General features: G+C 44.3%; 1 protein-coding gene across 6 annotated transcripts in view; it reads left to right on the top strand.

Annotated features, from left to right (window-relative positions):
* The window catches only part of ATP6V0A4 (ATPase H+ transporting V0 subunit a4), a 28,316-nt gene extending 9,345 nt beyond the window's left edge, over positions 1–18,971 (top strand). For 3 of the 6 annotated variants that reach the window (XM_040596245.1, XM_040596243.1, XM_040596247.1), the window contains 13 exons: positions 2,554–2,647; positions 4,060–4,272; positions 4,685–4,835; positions 5,616–5,755; positions 6,182–6,339; positions 6,806–6,899; positions 8,653–8,771; positions 9,732–9,948; positions 11,567–11,674; positions 13,512–13,646; positions 14,632–14,749; positions 16,695–16,866; positions 18,033–18,971. In XM_040596245.1, the coding sequence (XP_040452179.1) occupies positions 2,554–2,647; positions 4,060–4,272; positions 4,685–4,835; positions 5,616–5,755; positions 6,182–6,339; positions 6,806–6,899; positions 8,653–8,771; positions 9,732–9,948; positions 11,567–11,674; positions 13,512–13,646; positions 14,632–14,749; positions 16,695–16,866; positions 18,033–18,132 (1,819 nt within the window). In that variant the 3' untranslated portion in view covers positions 18,133–18,971. Of the gene's footprint in view, positions 1–2,553; positions 2,648–4,059; positions 4,273–4,684; positions 4,836–5,615; positions 5,756–6,181; positions 6,340–6,805; positions 6,900–8,652; positions 8,772–9,731; positions 9,949–11,566; positions 11,675–13,511; positions 13,647–14,631; positions 14,750–16,694; positions 16,867–17,968 lie in introns of all 6 variants that reach the window. The other 3 variants (XM_040596246.1, XM_040596244.1, XM_040596248.1) reach the window with 2 other exon arrangements.
* Positions 18,972–20,496: the final 1,525 nt, after the last annotated feature.

Below are 20,496 nucleotides of genomic sequence, written 5' to 3'. Positions count from 1 at the left end.
GGATGTTTTGCTGAGCAGCAGTTTTTAAAATGTATTAATCCCATGGCTCTCCTTTTGTGCTCTGTGGGCCATCAGCTGTCCCCGGTACACAGGCCAAGATGTTTTGGTCTGCTCCATCTTTAAGGCAGGGTTAACTATACCTAAAGCAGATGGCAGTGTCGTTCCAGCCCCAGCAGGACATTTCTGCTTAGCACTAACTCATCATTCATGGCAAGTAAATATCCTGCAAAAGTCATGGAACTGGTATAAGCCAGTCTCCTGCAAGGCAGGCTAAGATTTGTTTGCAGAGCGGTGTGCCTCAGGTTACACTTGTAGCCTCTGCTTGACTCTAATTGGTAACATTAGTCTGCTGATTTCATGAGCATTAAGTCCATGCACAAATTTATTAGTGAAAGGTGTAGAGGGAGCAGGGAGGATGAAAATGTAAGAATTTTCCTTTTCCTCCTTTTCTTGCGGCTGCCTCAGTGCTAATGTGAATACTAAACTGGGTTTATCAATGTAAGGATTCCCTGCTGAATTCTCCTGGAGCTTTCAGAGATGTCTGTGCCATTAGGGCAAAGCTGATACTCAGTATGCAAAATGGCTGTTAAAAGATCAAAGCAACACTGCGGCAATAACGTTATTGGAAACAGGGGAACTGTACAGCATGGAGGAATAAGCTTTCAAGTTTGATTAAAAATCCTTATTAAAGATGAACTAAGAGCTGTGAAGAATAAGAAGATGGAAATAATTAGGTAGGGTGAATAACCTTTGGAAACAAATACCAGGTGTTGAGTGAGGAGAGATTCTATTCTGGAAAGGGAAGTTTAGCTGAAGAGCACGTGCTGTCATTACACACAGCTCAGGGCTGATCTCTAGGAAATGGCAGCGTGTTTTGTTCGATTTACAATTGTCCTCACTTGTGTGTGTGCCTGAACTATTTTGGAGAGCAAGTGGTGATATATTCTGTGCTCAGACAAAGCCGGAACATGATGCTTATCTGTACACAGAGCATGCACGTTTTTGTCTCTTAAGGAGGGATAGACCCCTATGACCCTGTTACATCTTTTAATTCATCTCACGTGCAGAAAGGCAGCCCTTCAGCAACCCTAACTCAGCGTTAACCGCAGGATGGTGGAAGTGCATTGCCTTAGGTGGGCAGGAGATCTCCACTCTGCAAAGAGGAGTGATCTCTTCCTGCAGACCTGTTGGGGAAATACTGAAGGACAACATTTATAATGCCCTTGAAGTGGTAGGGCTGGCACAAGCACTAGATACCGCTGAACAGACCTAGTAGGAAAATACAGAGGGATCTCTGCTATTTTAGTCACTGCAGCACCTCAGCTCAGTTAAAGCTTGTAGGCGCAGAGCCTTGCAGCGTGCACCTTGTGTTCTGTGAGGTCCCAGTGGGACCTTGTTATCTGCTCTTTGTGCATGAAGTATCCTCTGCGACTTGTTTTGCAGGCAGGACAGGTAGCTGTGCACTTTTCAGAGACATGTGAATTGGCTGTATGAGGTTCATATAGTGGCTTTACAACACTGCAGTGTGCCGTACTAGTGTAAACACATTTGTACCAGTGTGGCTTGCAGCTGTAGTAGAAAGTCACGTTGTATACTGCTTCGTTTATAGTATGCGGCACCTGCATGGAGGTAAGACCTTCACTCACCTATTAGAAGCCCATGTTAGTCTTTATTGTACCACATTAAACAGACCAACTGAATCTCCCAGATATCTTAGGGGTAAGCTTATAAAAGTATTTATACTGGCCTGACCCCATCTAAGCTGACGTAACAGATACCACTCGCAGGTGCTTAAAAACCTTCACCCATCCTTCCCTTGCTCCTGAGCTGTCTAGCCAAACAGATGGACCAGAAACCAAGAGCTGGCTGTACGGTAGTCATCCTCCCCTTGTTTTACCCTGGAAATACAGTCTTCTGTTGTTGGGTTTGGGGTTTTTTTTAGTGGTTTGGTTTTGGGGTTGGGTTGTGGGTTGTTGGTTTTTTTTGAGGTGCGGGGAGTGGGGTGTTTCACACGGGGTGCTGTCCTTACACAGCCTCACGCAGGCAGGGTGCCCGCTGGCCGCGCAGCAGCAGCTCGGCCGGTGCCTTCTCCCAGTGACTGCGGAGGGTAGTGCAGGGACAGCGACACGGCGTTTTTCCAGCCTCGGTGCAAGAGGGACATCTGTTGGCAACGGCGTTAATGGGGCTGCCTTTGCCAGGGGGGGATTTGTGGTTTTTCAGCTTTGCGGTTCAAGCAGCTTGTGGGGGCATTAAGAGACGTGCCTAAATATTAGGGCTGACTGCTGTGCAATAAATACCGTACACCTTGTAGCATCTGAGAGAAGGAGTGTTTTCTCAGCTGCAACAAGCAAAGCGATCCTTTTTCTCATAAAGATATAAATGTACCTTTTTGGACCCTTCTGGTAGACCAGGTATAACTTTGTAGTATGTAAGGAAAGTTACTACTGGGTGAAGAATAGGCTGCTTTACCAGCCTTTGTGCTGAGAAGAGTCCAGAGAAAGAAAAAGTCAGTCAAATAAATGGTGTTTCTCACTTCTCTCTCACTGAGGCTAGATTTCGTGCCACCGTCTATCCCTGTCCAGAGTCTGCCACTGAGCGCCGGGAAATGCTTGATGGAGTCAACACGAGGATCGAGGATTTAAACACAGTAAGTGGCAGTGGCTTTACTGGGGTCTGAAACCTGCACAGATGTTTCTCCTGTCTGAAACTGTGTGGTCATGGCCAGATTCTAGGCTTGTTCTGGGACCTGACTGTGCAGAGCTGGCCAGGGGCTGGGGATGAAGCCACCAGTCCAGGAGTGGTCCCCTTGCTGGATGCAGAGGCCAGTGCTTGTGCTCTGCTTTGCCCGTTTACACCCCCTAGGCTGTACCCCAGCAGCTCCTACCATGTGAGGGGGTCAAAAACTACTTGCTTCTGTTGGCCATGTAAGAGGTCAGAGGTTTAGAACTTATGATATAGGGCTATAAGGTGTCATCTAAGGTCATCAGCAGGCTACAGGTATTGTAACCAAATTGCATATTGTCTAAAATGGTGTCATCTAGTTCTTACAGCATGGTTTCCCTCAGCAACTTGCAAATTTGTTCAGTCACAGCTGTAGTACAACTATACTGGGGTCAGAGAGGACCGTAAAGATTTTTTTAATATTTAAATTAGGTTTTCTTTACTGAGGAAGTCAGGGCACTTGTCACACTAGCAACGGAAAGCCAAGACTGCTGTTATAGAACTACAAATCTCCAACCTCTTTACTGCAATATTTAACAGAGGGCTGAAAATTGCGAGTTCAGTTGCTACGGGTGCTCAGTAGCTTGTATATCCATGTACTGTATCAGGACTTAATACCTTTTGGAGGGATTCCTGCCTGTGACCTTTCTATTGTCACACATGACAGTCAGTGGGTCCTGAGGCAGGAGGGACCTGAGGTGGCCCATCTGGCAGTTGACATCCTGTTGTCACCTCCTCTGCAGATGCCTGTGACTGCCAAGCCTGCACACAGGTCTGCTTCCAAACTGGCTTTTATTCCTGCAGCAATGTGAACCACTAGGCTTCTTCAGTGCTTGTAGACCACACAGGTTATCTTCCTAACGTGTTATCTCCATTGCTCATTTTTGCAGCAGCACTGTGATGGCCACATGATGCACGGAGGTCCTATCAGGACCATAAGCTGAAGCTCTAGCAGTACAAGTACACTTGTGGATGTGATGTGGCCCCAAGTTTGTGGCACAGTACTGCCAACAGGAGATGGAAGGGTAGGAGCACATGGTGACATGTGCCCAGTGTGTAAGCAACTGGGTAGGGAGCCAGTCCCGTGTAACCAGTAACTCCCAATGGTCTCCTCTACACTTACAGAGGCTCAGGGCCATGCAGGGAGAGTCGTTAGGGAACAGCATTGTGCACTGGGTGTCAAGTGCTCCTGTCTCCAGACCTGCATATGCTGGCTTCCAGAATACCCCAAGTGTTCATTCTTCTCCCATTCTTCCACATGTCCTCCCCAAATAACTCCTGAGTAGATGATGCCACTATGCCTTGCTGTTTCAAGCACTGCCTGTACTGTGCTTACAGGTGATAACCCAAACCGAGTCCCACCGCCAGCGACTGCTGCATGAGGCAGCAGCCAACTTGTGGTCCTGGGGGATTAAGGTGAAGAAAATCAAGGCCATCTACTACATCCTGAATTATTGTAACATTGACGTCACTCAGCAGTGCGTCATTGCAGAGATCTGGTTCCCAGTGGCTGATGCTGGCCGGATAAAAAAAGCTCTCCATCAGGGAATGGTAAGAGACCAGCATTTTGCGTCCCTGGAGTTTTCACCCTAACTGCACTGTTTTTATGTTGAGCGTATGTTTTCTGTCTGTTACTGTAATGCTGGGCTCCCTTTTCTGTTTTAGTTAACGTTGAGTTTGTTGCCTGATTGCTTGGTCTTGGGGAGCTTAAGGCCAGCATTAAATCTTGGCAGGTTTATGACTGACCCACAAGTCAGCAGTGCTGGCAGCTTTCCCTGAACAAATCAATAGCACAGAAAATAGAAAAATCTGGATATTAGAAAAACGATTGAGATATGACACTCTTGAGTCCAGCTTTCATGTTGCTGCATGTGCATGTTTGGACACAGACTGTGGAGCTGTGGGACCGATTCTTCTCTGCTAGCCACCCTGATTGTGTCTGTCCTTGTCACTGGATTTTCAGGAGCGCAGTGGCTCTACTATCGCCCCTATCCTTACGGCTATACACACCAGGATGGCACCACCCACCTTCAACAGGACCAACAAGTTCACAGCTGGATTTCAGAACATAGTGGATGCATATGGTGTGGGCAACTACAGGGAGATGAACCCAGGTAAGAAATACTCAGTAACACAAGTTGAGCACCTGGCTTGTTAGGGTCAAAGTAAAGCCTTTGAGCTCTGTCACTATCACAAAACATGCACTCATTGCTGATTGGGAAACCTGAGCCATATTTTCTGCTGTTAAAAATTGATACTGTTTGGTGCATATGCATGGATTTTCTCAGGCAAAGAATTTGGCCATCAGTCTTCATGGATTAATTGTGGCAGGAAAAATGAACTAGGCAAGTACAAGATGGAGAACAGATGGTGAAATAGCAGCTCTGAGGAAAAGACCTAAACTCACAAGGCAAATATAAGTTGAGCTCATCGTGCTGAGGTAAAAAAAAAGGACCAAAAGGACCTGAGAAAAGTGTGAAACAATGGTAGAGCATCTCAGAGACCACTGAGGATGAACAGAAACCTAGAAATTGGGGCCTAGGGGAAAGGATCAAACAAACCCAGGTTATTGAGGCTGAGAAATATGATAGTAAATTTAAAGTACATTACTCTGTTGCAAAACAGCATGCAAATGTCTACACGTGGTGTTTATTATGGTGAGACAAGAAATGAAGGCTAAAATTGCAAGGAACATGCAGGTCATACAGTTGGACAATCTTTCTGATGATAAAACTAGTTCTGCACTAGATCTGACTGCCTCGTGAGTAGGGGAAGGATCATGGAGGCCTTTAAGGGCAGTAGCTGTCAGGAATGGTCCAGTGGGGTGGACACCTTCTCTGCTGAGGCCTTTTTGTTCAGAAGGAGCTGAACTACTTGTCCTTTCCTTCCTGCAGCTCCATACACTATCATTACCTTCCCCTTCTTGTTTGCGGTGATGTTTGGGGACTGTGGCCATGGTGCTGTCATGCTGGGCTTTGCACTCTGGATGGTCATTAATGAGAAGAGCCTTCTGGCCCAGAAAAGCACTAATGAGGTGAGTACCAGGGAGATGGTTTACCCTGTCGGCGTAGGTAAAGGCTTATCATTCCCATTTGATAAAGGGGGCATTCAGCCTCCCAAAGGCAGAATGGAGATCCTTAGAAAATGCCCATGGGGCAGAGATTAGGGAAGTAGTTCTGCCTGCTTCTACACAGAGACCTGGACGGGCCCCAGGGAACCAGAGTTTTCTATGAATATTGTATATACATACACACACACAGAGATACATATATATATATGTATCTACATATATATATACAGATACATATATATATGTATCTATCTATATATATGTATACGTATCTCTATATATATACATATATACATAGACCAGTACAATATTGTCTGCTGCTGGCCGAGGCCCACCGTTTGATGGGACTGCAGGTACTTTGGTCACTGGCACTGCCTTCTCCCCCTGCAGATCTGGAACACCTTTTTCAGCGGGCGCTACCTGATCTTGCTTATGGGCATATTCTCCATGTACACTGGCTTCATCTACAATGACTGCTTCTCCAAATCAATTAACATCTTTGGCTCTTCCTGGCATGTCATCCCCATGTTTAAAAATAGCACTTGGAAGTAAGTGGCTAAATGTGGGAAACAAATGAAAACACACCGAACGGAGCATGTAAGCTTTGAAAGAAAGACACGGTGACTGCCTGTGCGGGGAAGGGAAGAACTCCCCGCTGTGGATGCAGCATGAATGAATCAGAGGTTTTGTCTGACACGCACAGATGAACTCACTATTGAAATGGAAATGTAGAGTCCCCGGGAACACGCCTGTTTCTTCAGGCACTGATGTGCATAAAAATCTGCAGGTGTCTGGGGCTGATGCATAGAGAATTATCGGTGTGGTGAAGACTGTTATTGCATAGGACTCATCCACACCCACACGTGTGCACACAGGCCCAGGATAACAGTTCACAGAAAGGCTGGCACTGGTGACGGGTGTCATGTGGTAGTCCTCAGCACATCTCACATAAATATACCACAGGCTTTTACAGTGAGATTAAGCTGCAAAGGTCATTTCCCTTTTCTCTTGCAGTAAGGATGTGCTTCTGGACAATATGGTGCTGCAGTTGGATCCAGCAGTCCCAGGAGTCTACTCTGGAAATCCATATCCATTTGGAATAGATCCGGTAATTAAATTAAATTGCTCTAAGATAATTTATATTTCAATCCTGTTTCACCGTACCAAGCACATCAGTAGCTCCCCACTCTCTCTCCAGAAGCCATGCTCTTTGCTTCTTGCTCTTTGGCTGTTCTTTACGTAGTTGTTGTGATGCTTTTCTTTAGCAGTCAAGGATATATGTTGCTGACACTTTTACACAGGCAGCAGCAAAATGGTAAGCAGGAAGGAACTTCGATTTTGCCAGAGAGTGCTCTTGTGCTGCAGTCTCTACTCTGTCACCAGTCTGCTGGACTCTGTTTCCTTACTTGAGTACTTAACCTATTCCAGAGCTACCTCACAAGTTTGAAGGCAAAGTCCTGATTTCCATGCAGTCTACTTGTTTTATGAAGTGTGAGGAAAATGCTAGTATTAGCTAACCTATCCACATTTTCTTCTGTTTCCTGTTTCCCTTTTCTTGCCATTCTCTATTTATCATGTATTGAACTGTTGTTAACATCAAGCGCTCCTGTTTCAATCTCTGTATTAGCCAGTTCACCTCTGTTCTGTTGGATGCGCTCTCATTTCAGTTGGTCACACAAAGAAACGCTGCCTTCCCCTGGTTTGCAGAGACATTGACCTGTAGTAAGTTTTTCACAAACCCAGCTCTAAAGCTCTGCTCAGGACGTAGACAGCCCAGTTCAGGAAGTCACAACAGGGGAAGCTGAATTTTCTGCATGTTGCCCTGACACATGCTTAATTTAGGTTAACCGAGGCCAGCCCCTCTTCCACACTGGCTGCTGCCTGCTCGAGTGACTAGGACCCCTGGCTGGGAAGGAGGGATGGCTGAACAAGTGCTGGCAAGGAAAGGGTAGACTGAAAGGAGCCAGCCCCCGCCTGGAAATTTTCCTTGTCACCTGCTCAGAAGGACGGATGGCATTTTGCAAATCCTGGCTGAGGCGTACCTTTGAAAAGAAGGAATCGCCCTGAGATGAGGAGGCTAGGCAATCTCTTCCGTAGCTGTAGAGGTGGCAAAATACGTTGGACAAAGGCCCATAAGCTAATGTTTTGCCTTCCAAATAATACTATCTTCCTCCTTTCTGTTCAGGTACTATATTTAGTGTCTGAAAAGGGGTATCTCCTTACCATCTCAGAATACTTTGGGGTCTAGGAAGTTTTAGAAGAAAGGAGAAGCAACCTGGAAGCTTTGTAGCGTAAAAAAAGCAGGACTGAAAAGAGACATATGGTTACTGTCCTAACACAGATGAAAAGTTGCTGCAGAGAGGCAAGTGATAATGTGATCTCTACGGCCAGAGTTGGAATGAGGGCTTTTTTGTTCAAACAAAAAATTTGAACACACTCTACCATCGATACTTCTCTGGTGAAGGTTGAACAAATTTCCATAGCAGCAGGAAGGATTTTCTCCTGCCTTTCCACCTTTGCTAAAGATGATGACTCACCCTAAGGGCAAAGAATGACAGTGAAAAGATCTAGGTTGTGCTACCAGCCTTTCCATTGGTTTCTGGAGAACTGAAGTAAAGTCTTTACATCATTTTAAATTGCTGCTATTTCCTCTGTTAAAATAAGGATGATATTTTATATATTTCAGTTGAGAAGACTGGCAAAGTGAAAAGTATTATAAGGAACTAGATTTCCATTGCTTGCTGTCTTCTTATTAGAACTGGTTGGAGTAAATAGATGGTGTCAAAGCAACAGCTTCCACAAATCTATTACTGATCAAACACCTGAAAATCTTCTGCCTCTCTCTGCTCCTTTCCCCAAAGATCTGGAACATTGCATCGAACAAGCTGACTTTCCTGAACTCCTACAAAATGAAGATGTCAGTTGTCATAGGGATTGTGCATATGATTTTTGGGGTGATACTCAGTCTCTTCAACCACATGTAAGTTTGCTTCACCAAGCTTGTTGCTGCAGCACATGTCCTCATCGCTAAGATAGTGTCCTTCTTTCAGAGAAAGCCTTGTATTGCAGATGAATGACTTGAATTTTGCCCTTTCCCCAGTGTGAGTACAAATGCCCCACACAGTGGCTGATTCACACCACTGTTGGCACAGAGCGCTCAGTCCGCAGGCCAGAAGGGCAGCCATCACATTGCAGATATTCTCTTGGATAAAGTCTCTTTTTCGCTTTCCCTCCTATATTCTTTATTTTGCAGAAATACCAAAGTACAATAAATTAAAAATATATAGCACCTCCCACTATTGAAATTTTGGTCTTGAAAGACAAGTTTTTTGGTCCAAAGCACATTGAAATCTTGCACAGTATGTGTGTGGTTTTTGCCTGACTTACTGGCCCTTTGGCCAGAATATGTGGGTCTATGCATGCCTATACCTCTGCCTCTGTATTTTGCAATGAAAAATAAGAAATGGTGATAGAGTGGAGGGGCCAACACTACTGTCTTGAGACTCACCAAAGGGGGAAGGGTAGTGACCTTCAAGGACTGAAGGTGTTTGTAGATGACAGAGATGAGGACCGCCCCTACAGAACTGGTTTCTACACCTTGTTCTGACCTTCCTCAGCATATAATGCTTAACTTTGTAAATTAGCCATCTTCTGAAAATTGGCTTTTATTTCAATGCAGTCATCTTTTGATGTGCTGAGATACTGGTGGGTCAAGTACAAAAACCTGAAAAGAATCAGTATGACAAATCTTTTGTGCTTAAATAATGGCTTTCATTGATAAAGACTGCAATTACAGACTACTTTCTTGACTAGTGATAGTTTTATGTTTCTTACGTTATTTTCCAAAGACTAAGCAGTGTACAGTACTGCCATACTTGGGTGCAACCTTTTATTAATACTTAGTATATTAATTGTAGTTGTCTTTCCTGATTCATTCCAGTTACTTCAAGAAATACATAAACATTATCCTTCAGTTCATTCCAGAGATGATTTTTATTATCTCTCTTTTTGGCTACCTGGTCTTCATGATTATTTTCAAATGGTGTCATTTTGATGTCCACTCATCCCAGAGTGCACCAAGCATCCTCATCCACTTCATCAATATGTTTTTGTTCAATTATGGTGACACTTCAAATGCTCCATTATATCTGCATCAGGTATGGATCAAGCAGCTTGAATCTACCCCAGCTAGTTTTGGATTTGCAGTGGGTGTTGTGGAGAGTGAGCACGAAGATAGAGAACAGGCTCAGAAGTTCAATCACAAAAGCCAGTTGCGCAAGATAATTTTATTCTTCTGCTATTCATGTTGCCTTGTAGACTGGTAGGACAGAGAAGCTGTCAGTCAGTGATGCAGAGGAAACCTCATATTTAGTATCATGTTTACAAGAATAATGATGTAATTTAAGACATTTTTTGGAAGAAAAAAAAAGAAAGAAGAGTGATTAGAGATGCAAAGCTGAGTATTGCTGATGTGCTGTCCTGAAGTCTGGGCATGATGTAAGAGGCAAAGCAAGGCTGTCCTTTCCTTGATAATTCTTATTTCATCTTCAGAAAACTTGAAAGCTTTATATTTTCAGCTAAGAAAATAGAAGTAGCTAGAGGATTTTCTAGTAGCTTTTTATTAGAAATATCTCCTTTGGGGAGTGCACTTAATAAAAACCCAAAAGCAAAAAAGTCTCCCCAAAGAGAAAACTTCTTTTAAAGTCATCTCTATTTATTTGCTCAAAACATGGATTTTTTTTTTCTTGTTTGATTTTTACATCAGCAGCATCAATGAAGAATCTGCAAGCAAATGCTGCCTCCAGCCACATGTATACATCTATATCTATACAGTGGCACACTTAGGCACATCAACATGAGCGCAGTTTTAGGGCTGCTGGTGAGTCAGAGTTAGTAGAGAGCCCTGATCAGTTCCAAGTAACTGCATTAAGGCTGCAGGGCAGTTTGGGAAAACACAGTTTTCCCACCCTTTGAAATGTCTTTAGATAACATTTTGCTTTGTAACAACCCAAAACCTTTCCAAGATGGTAATTTTTTTCTCATATTCCTATGCCCCTACACCACCAGCAATGGTCTGTGCCATCCACCTGGGTAGTCTGAATGCAAAGATTATGACACCAACTATAAGGTGATCAGAGATCTAAGCCAGCTTTTAAAAAATGCAAAAGTTGTAGTTTGGGGTTTTCTTTTTTTGTGTTTTGTTTTTTCTTAAATTGCAAACAGTTATTTTAGGACAGCAATAGGGGTGGCATACTGCAACAAGAACACCTGATATTGTGGGGGCAAGGTGTTATTCAAACCTAAGCTATGGGGATTCAATTTCTTTCTGACATTGCAAATGTGGAGTGAATCCTGGATTCCCTGCTTTCCAGGGATCTGATGATCTGGATGACTTGACTCTTACTGCAGCATTTCTATGTTGACCAAAGCAAGGCAGGCTGCCTGGCTCACCCAGCAGTTAGGACATTCACTTGGGACACTGGACAGCCAGGTTCAAGTCAGTAACACTGGGTTTTGGAAAATTAACTCTTTCCAACATGAAAGCCTTTCATCTCTGAGTCTCCAAGCATCTCTAGCAGGCAGTGCTATCTGGAATCTTTAGTAGTATACATTTGTTTTCATGTCCTTACAAGCAGAGGAGACACAACCAATAGAGGGAGTGTATCTATTGTATTAAAAATGTATTATTTTATAGAATCAGATTTCTAACCATACATGTAATTGCCTAAAGGACATCAGGTAACTTTTTGCTCTTCTTGTTGTTTTGTCTTTTAGAAAGAAGTGCAGAGTTTCTTGGTCATATTTGCTCTGATTGCTGTTCCCTGGACGCTTTTAATTAAACCTTTCATCCTCCGAGCCAACCACCAGAAAGCACAGCGCATGGTAAGTGATGTGTATCAGGCAAGGAGGGTTCAGTACAGCCACAGCAAAGCTGGGGAGACAGACCCCAAAAACTGCTTGCAGTGATCTAATTCTGGCTTTTCTCTGATTTCACAGTTTCTCTGGTGATTTCAAACTGTGCTTTACAGCACGTGTGCCAAGACCATGTGTATGGACATTTGGCTAAACCACCTAAATAGGAAGCAGGAGCTTTGCTTACAAGGCCATATCCTATTTGTTGAGAGAGGAGTTAAGCTGGCTCTGAGCTCTTTCAAGTGTTGTAACCAAAACCCGAGCAGGTGTAGGAAGACTGAAGTGCTTGTAAAGCAAAGACAGGGCAAAGACCTCAGCTGCCAGTTCACAACCACCACAAACCACTGGCTGGCTGCTCTGTAGGAACGGGGCATCTGCGACACCCCTGGCCTTGAAGAGATCAACACCACTTGAAGGAGAGGCTTGATTTAAAAGCCACTGCCTGCTTTCTAGCACTGCTTTCTCCCAAAGTGATTGCCTTGAATTAACAGAGCCGTCCTTCCCATGGGCTTTGTGGTTTGCCCCGCTCTTCAGCACATAACTGCAGCAGCTGCAGTTTCCCAGTTGTTCTTTAATTCTCTCCTTTATTACACTAACAGGACTTTACTTGTCTGTCAGGATTTACTTCTCTTTATAGTCAGAGTTAGTGCTTGGCGTACCTTTTATAGGGCACAGATGTTTCCATTTGAAGAAAGAGATGCTGGTTGTGCTGTGTGACCTTTTCCAACCCAGTCACTTCTGACCTATAGCTGAAAGCTAGGTCCCTGGGAGACCTTTGCAGCCCTGCCTCTGTGCTGTAATTTCTTATTTTGTCATTCTTCTGGGATCTGGATGAAAGCTTGACATGGCTGACTCCATCTCCTGCTTTTATGCTAGCAACATCTGACAGCTTTTCCCCACCTCCTATTATGCCCCCGTATTTCTGTTCCTAATTTTCATATGTTAGCTGTCTGATCGCATCTTACATTTACCCAGATTTATATGTTTGCAACAAAGTCTGTTCTCTGTGCTGACATTCAGGTAAAGTAAAGATAAAGCGGGTGTGACAATGATTACTGCTGCAATAGGAAACAATATGTTATCATGAGACCTTGCCCATGAAGCCTGCTGGAAGCTATGAAGGATGACAGGGCAGAACCTGACAGAAGCTGTGAGGTCCTTGTTTGGTTGTGTTGTGTAATAGGACTGTTACAGGCTATAAGGCTACCCTTATGCTGTGCTGTCATTTCTGCAGTGAGGCTCAGATCAGTTTTTTTGGGCCTCTAGAAGACCTCTGTAAAGAATGATTACAGAGAGAAAATGGGTTGTCATGAGGGTTTTTTTGTCAATTTAAAATGAATCAAGAGATCTGAATCGTACTTCTGTCTGTATCCCAAGAACTGTGTGACCTTCGTCAAGTCTCCATTTCTTTTTTCACTTGATGCTAATTCCTTTGATTCACACCCATCTGATTGAGATCATCAGCTTTAATGTGCCTCAGTTCTCTCATTTGCCAGAAGTGATAGATCTTCTCATGGTGGGCATAAAGGGTGCATTGTGAGACTAGAAACTAGCTCCATATTAGTTGGAATCACTGGAAAATGCTCTAGGATGGAAAATATTTAAGTATTATTAGCCATTCAGCAAGACTACTCAGTTTCTGTCGTCCACGATGACTATTGTTGAAATTGTCCTCAAGTTCATGATATAGTCCTTCATATATTACACATCATGAGGTTATTGATGGAGTTCTGTGCCATGGTCTGCTTCATTTTGGTATCAACTTCTAACATGACACAAAAAACATACTACGTTTTGTTTCTGAAAGATTCAGTCTCAAGCCATCTCAGGAAACCCTGGAGGTGAAAATGAGGTAGATGTTCCAGAGACCAGTTCCTCCAAGAAAGTTTCCCATGGAGACAACGGTGGTGGTCATGAAGGACATAATGATGATGATGAAGAGGTAAGAAAATGTGGGCAGAAAATTATTCAGACAGACACAATATTAGCAGACACAAAGTCAAGCAGAAAGCTTTTGCAGAGCTGCCAGACCTTCTTTTTAACAAGATACCAAGACACACCCTTGCAACAATTTGTGCTTCCAAACAGATTAAGCTTTGAATTTTCGTAGAATGAATTCCTCTGTTTCTTTTCCTTTAATTTTGCCTGGTGAGGGCAGGCATTCTTACAAACCTCAAGCTTCTTGGTAAGGGCAGGCATTCTTACAAACATCAGCTTTTTACAAACCTCAAGCTTTCGTTTCCCCAGGGGTGGTTGTTTCACTTCCACGTTGCACCCAGAGAAGGTCAAGCCTTTCCCAAGAGTCAGTGAGCTTTCCTTCCTTTAAATTGCAAATGAGCATTTAAAAGTTGGCAGCTTGCAGTGTTGGCTAGGAAGAAAGTTATTCCTTGGCAAATATTGTGAAGATCTTCTGCAGTCTGCAGCAACACAGTTTAAAAAAGTAACAAAAGTGTTTGTAGCAGTTGGGAGTACCAACAGTATTGAGTGTGGATATCCCGGTCACAGAGAATCTTCACAGTCTTAGAAGATACGCTTATTCAGTGCTATCTCCCAAAATGTGTATGTCCATAGGCAGATAGTCTGAAACCCACGATTTTATATAAGGTTTTTTGTCCCTATAAGAAATCACAAAGATGATAGCAATTGGATTGACATCTAAAGCTTTGAAATAGTAAGACTGGAATATGAGCTGGTTCCTGAACCCAAAATTCACTGAAACTGTATTTGTCTAGGGAGAATGTATGGGAAGATCATACAGAATTGGCACTTTTCAGACCAGTCTCTTTATCTGGAAAATAGCTTTGTGTTGCTTAGAACATAGCAAGGAAAAGGGAGGAGTATGAAGAGCTTTTGGTGGAGTGTTGCTCTATTAACCAGGAAGTCCTGAACCAAGGACCAATAAAATGTGTTTGGCTTTGTTGTTTCAGTTTGATTTTGGAGACACATTTGTCCACCAAGCTATCCATACCATTGAATACTGCCTTGGCTGCATCTCCAACACAGCATCCTACTTGCGGCTCTGGGCGTTGAGCTTAGCCCATGCACGTGAGTGATTGACTACCCCTTAGTTACCTCACCAGCAGCTCCATGCCAATCACTGCTTCTGCTGGTATCTGATTATTGCTGCAAATTTCCCCATGAAGTTACAGTTCTCCTTGTGGTCGTTTGTGTCTTGGAATGTTTTGCTTCAGGTCAGGTCAATCCAAGCTTTTCATGGTGACCTCCTCAGTTTTCAGTGGTGATCCCCGGCAGCTATATATCAGGGAGCTCCTGACTGCATATACTGTCCAGGGCCCCTTTGCCACCTGCTCTGTAGCCCCCCCCCCTGGAGTAGTTCACTTGGTGCGTGGCATGGTGGGAGGTGCAGTCCAAATGAGTAGTCCAATCCATAGAGGGAACGGCAGTATGGAAACCATAGCTTCATTTCCCAAAAGGCACTTACTATAGCCTTAGGATATGCAGATGAATGTCAAAATGACTTGAAACAGTTATTTTGATTTGGTTCAGCAAACTAGAAAGAAAAGTTTTTATTCAAGATGCCTGGAATTGTCATTTTCACTGGGTTTTTTCCCAGCAACATTTAGTGGAATCTCACATTCCATGAGAAATGTACAGCATTTCAATATCTTTTGTCTTGATTTAAGATTAAAAAAATGCTCAAATACTGAAAATTGCCTCAGGGTGGAACTTCAGATTTTTGAGACTAATTTTTCTGAAATGTTTTTTATTAATATTGCTGTACTGCCTCTGGCTAGGAGTTGCGCCTGCCTTAAAAAATTTGGCACACAAAAAAGAAAAACAAAAGGAGGGGCACACCATGGATTGACAGGCGTAAGATGTACTTCTTGGCACAGAAATGAGTTTAGTGGGAGTTGAGGGGAAGCTAACACACATTAGCTTTACATGGCAGACAGATATCTAAATAAAATAAAATAAACCAACTAAATAGATTCGCTAAGGGTAGTCCTATATGTTATTTCAGAATTCTGCCTGGAAAACCACCATGTTCCTTTACAGTCTTACAAACTGGCATTGGCAGGAGGTTTTTTTTCCTGAGGACAACAGTTGTGAGGGATCCCTTGCATCTTTTGTTACCTAAAGTAACAGGTCATTGAATCTGAACATGGCTAAAGGACTAACAACTAGCAAAATGGAAGGCTGAACTGGTGGAGCATATGGATGGAGCAGAGCTGGGCCAAGTCCTTGCTTTGCCTGTATCACAGGGGGAAAATTTCTTGGTCCTGAGTCTATCCTGTGTGACTGGGGTAGTTGTTAGGAATATGTTATTAAGCTGACAGGACACATCAGATATACCAGTGCTGTGAATGTTGGTATAAACTTGTGTAGGAGAAAAAATCTTCAAGATCATGCAAGAAACCTAAACACTAATACAGCTTGGGTGGGACCAAGCAGTAGTCTCTTTTTTTTTTTTTTTTTTTCCTCCCCCCCCCCCCCCAGCTTGTCCATGACACCCTAAGAGAAGTGGTTGGGAGAACAAATGGGAATTACACATCTCCTGCGGGTCTTAGCATCAGTCAGTACAGCTTGTAACCTAATCTACGCACGTATTAATTATGTCAATCAATCATTTTCATTGGGATTTAGCAGCAGGCAATCCTAGAAGGATCCATATACTGACTATCTGCCATGTTAAAGATGTAAAAATTAAACTGGTAACTGTATCATGCCAGGGTAACAGCAGTTGGTAGTGTGCTTGCATGGACTTGTGATGCAAAGCCAAGCCAAAACAGCACCATCAGCTTCTAACACAGTGAAGAGGAGCAATGGAAAACAATCTGCATCCAATTTCCTTCCCCAGTCATTATGGAGAGGCAGGGTGGTCATACATGATTACTGTCATGTGCATTTTACTGACATGTGCATTTTATCCCAAGCCAACACTTCTAACTGGGAAAAATGGGTCAGCTGCCAGATTGTGCACTATGTCTGTCTACAGCTGTTGCTCAGCACTGTTTATTTCCTTTTGCAGAATTGTCAGAGGTCCTTTGGACCATGGTGATGCACAATGGATTCAACAACAGTGGCTGGGCTGGCCTCATCGTCATCTTCATTATCTTTGCAGCATTTGCAGTGCTAACGGTAGCCATCCTGCTTGTAATGGAGGGGCTCTCAGCCTTCCTGCATGCCTTGCGTCTGCACTGGTAGGTGGTGCGGTCTTTTGGAGCTTTTCCCGGAGCAGTCTTTGGGAGGGATCAGGCTGTGGAAACAAATGGCCACACTAGCCAGCGTTTGACATGCTGCACTAGTACCTATGCATTAGGACGTCGGTCCCCTTTGGCAAATGAAGCAAGGGAGACTCCTCCGAAGGGAGGTCAGAGCTTCCTGCTCCATCTCTGAGCCGCTCCCTGGAGCAACCTGCCTGTTCTCCTCAGCCTGTGGTGGCTGTGGGCACAGGAGGCAAATAACAACCTGCAGTTCTGCCCTGGTAAACATAGAGAGCCACCGAGGCCACCTAGACCTGCACACTAAAGTGTGAAGGTACCACAGCCACACCACTGGTTGTGTATCCCACCCAGGGCTACCATCAAACAAGACAGCTGGGGTCTACCTATGGCAGCAAGAGGTCAGCCTGGGCTGGAAAACCTGCTGAAAACCTGGGTCAGTGCTTGTGCCATTAGCCCAGGTTGAGCTCCAAGCTGTTTTGGCTTTGTGGCAATCCTGTTTCAAGTTAGCTTATGTCTGCCTTAACTAGACACCTCTCCAGGCAAGGACGGCAGTGGGATGTACCATACAGGCTAGCATGTAAAGCAAGACCAAAGTAACAAATCGCCCTTCACCACCACAACTTGGCATCCTGGCTGAGCACCCAAGCTGTGGCCTTTTCCACCATGTAACATCCCGCTACAACCCACAAATGCTGCCAAGGCAAACATGGTGCAGTTGCTTGTCATTGTGCAGGGAGGGGGAGACATCTGTCTCCCACCAGAGTGTGCAACCAGCAGGCAGTTATCCCAGCTCTCAGAGCTGCTAGAAGCAGTTTGGTGAGCAGGCAAGGTCCTGCTGACCGGCCTCATGAGGAGCGTTCCCAGGCTGACTGATGGGAAGTCAAAGCTGACGTGTGCTGGGTCACTCCCTGGGCTGCCTGTCTCTCACTGCTGGCTCCAGAAGAAGCCTGTGTTCCTGGCTCAGAGGCCACCATCTCTCATGGCCTCCTTTTTCCCGTGGGTGCCACGTTTAAGCCTCTCAGCTGGCGGTAGGTCCTGCCCATGGGCAGCACTGATGTATGGCTCTGCTCCTCCCCAGGGTCGAGTTCCAGAACAAGTTCTATGTGGGAGCTGGGTACAAATTTTCTCCGTTCTCCTTCAAGCACATCATCAGTGGCACCGCAGAAGAGTGAAGCCAATGGATCGCTGCTTCACTCCTCAGACCAGGTTCTACTTTCTTATGGTCACTCACCCACGGAGTAGTGTATATGGGATGAAACAGAATTGGATGTGGCCCTTGAAAGAAGAGCAGCTGTAGATGAAGATGTCCTAGCTGCTTTCACATATACTGCTGTATCTGCTGAGAGCTGGACTACATCAGCCAGGCTGGCTGGACCTTTGGCTGAGTATCTCCACTCAAGTACCAAGTACCTGGTCCTCAGCATTTGATAAGGTTGGTTGCCTACCGCTGGGTTGAAAAGAGGAGACACAGCTTTTGAATTAAATCAGTTATTAATGATCAACTCCCATGTGTTTTGCTCCATTTACTGACTTGTCTTTGTGACATATTTCTCTCTGAGGGAAATATGTTTCAGCTGTGTTTCAAGATGTGGTTGATCATATGGCATGATTAAATCCCTTATAAGATTGCAGCCTTCGTTTAGCACACAATGCAAACCAGCTCAAAAACAGATCATATTGCAGGCTTGCAATTTTCTACATGCTTTACTACAACAACCGTCTTTTTATCTGATTCACTCCAGGGCTTGACAGTGCTGGATTATAGAAATTTGCACACATCATCACTTAACAAAAGTGTTAGTTTTGAGCTGGGTAAATAAAGGAATGTGCCAGTTTCCACATTGGCAGCCGATTTATTTATCTCTATTGATTTGTTTTTCACTGGAGACTTAAGATGACTCCCCCTGTGCTGTATTTTTCAAGATGGGTTGTTAAAACAGACTGTGTAGAAATGCTAATACCTAACAAACAGAAAGAAGAGAGGGCTCAAAACCGTTGAGATGAATTTGAAGTACTGATGTATTGTGATCTTCCTAAATATTAATGAATTATTGATCTTTCAAATTGAACAGTGTCAATCATAACAGGCGACTTTTTTTTTTTTTTAACCACGGAGGATGTGAAATCCCAATACATCACCACCAATGGATGTGGAGGTGACTAGTCCCTTCCATGGGGTGTGACCAAACAAGCCCTGTTTTCAAACCTCACACCCCTGACACCCAGCTCCACCAAAGAAACCCACCTGGAAGTGTTCCCAGCAGGACACACAGTGGAATATCATCAGGACACAGGAGTCTGCAGCAATCAGGCTTGGAGGCCGCCTTCCTGCTAGAGTGACTGGGGAGAAAATACGCCCCAGGCAAAGCAGTTCTTCTACCTTTTCCCTTGCAGTCTCAAGAAGCCATAAAGCGCTGGGCACCAATTACCAACACAGTAACAAGCCTTTTTCCCTTTTAACACCAGCCTGGGTTTTGAAGCAGCAGCTGGAGGTGAGAAGAGATGGGAATAGGAGAGTGTCCATGACCCACACGTGGCCTCATGTCACTGGTTCTTTGGGCATGGGTAACCTGTGGTACAGGCAAAACCCACATAGACATGAATGCAGTTGGTGTCACTGTTGCTCAGTGTAAGCACATCACCTTCATTTCCTCCTTCCAGCCTATTTTGTTGTATTCCTATTCAGGAGAAAAGCTGTCTTGAAACAGGAAAGGCCAAACTAGTTTCATGCATTACCAAACGCAGAGAAAACAATTTGCTTTATGAAACAGTGGGCAGATTTTCTACACAAACACTTATATTCATTGCACCCTTCCATGTGATTGCAACGTAACTGAGAAGGAGATTACCTGAAACAGAATATGTGTTCCTTTTAGAGCTTCCTCTTGGTGTTTTGCTTTTTGTCTGAGGTTTCCATTTTAAGCAGGAAAAACAAGTAATCCTGTGAATACTGCAGGTGACAAGATGGTCTCTTGTTTACTGTACTGAATGGTGATTCAAACATTTGGCTTAATTCTGTGTTCAGCTTTCCCTTTCTGTGCACAAGTGAATAACGCAGCAGAGCTGTGGCTCACTCGAGCATTTGTCATAGAGGGATGGCACTTCCCCACTCTGCAAGAGGACCAAGCCCATTTATAATCACGGGGTATTCAGATTAAATATTGCTGAGAGGCAGAGTTGTCCTTATACACTTCGAGGAGAGCCCTGGCTTTCATCTGGGTTATTTTTAAGACTTCTTTAAAAACCCAGAAACGTTCCAGAGAGTGTCTTGTTTTTAAAAGGCTTGCCTGCAGAAGATGAGGGGGTTTGTGGAGCAGAGCAGTGCCTGCCTGTTCACCTGCACAGCTGCCAAGCTGAATGGGACCACGTCTTCTAGCTGGTTCTGGGAATGTGGCCACCAGATGTGGTAAGATCCAGCAGACACCACTGCTATAGCCTCATAGACCTTGGTACAAGACCCCGGTGTCTTTATCTGAACTTTGCCCATTGCTGGAGGAGTGACTTGTAATTACCTGACGGAACTCTTCCCAAGTCAGGACCTCAGCTTGCCTCTCCAGGGTGGACTCGGGGTGGGGGCCTAGGGAGGAATGGCTGCTTCTGGATCCA

The sequence above is a fragment of the Falco naumanni genome, chromosome 5 (genome assembly GCF_017639655.2).
Source record: "Falco naumanni isolate bFalNau1 chromosome 5, bFalNau1.pat, whole genome shotgun sequence".
NCBI lineage: Eukaryota > Metazoa > Chordata > Aves > Falconiformes > Falconidae > Falco > Falco naumanni.
This window is presented reverse-complemented; position numbering and strand designations above follow the sequence as displayed.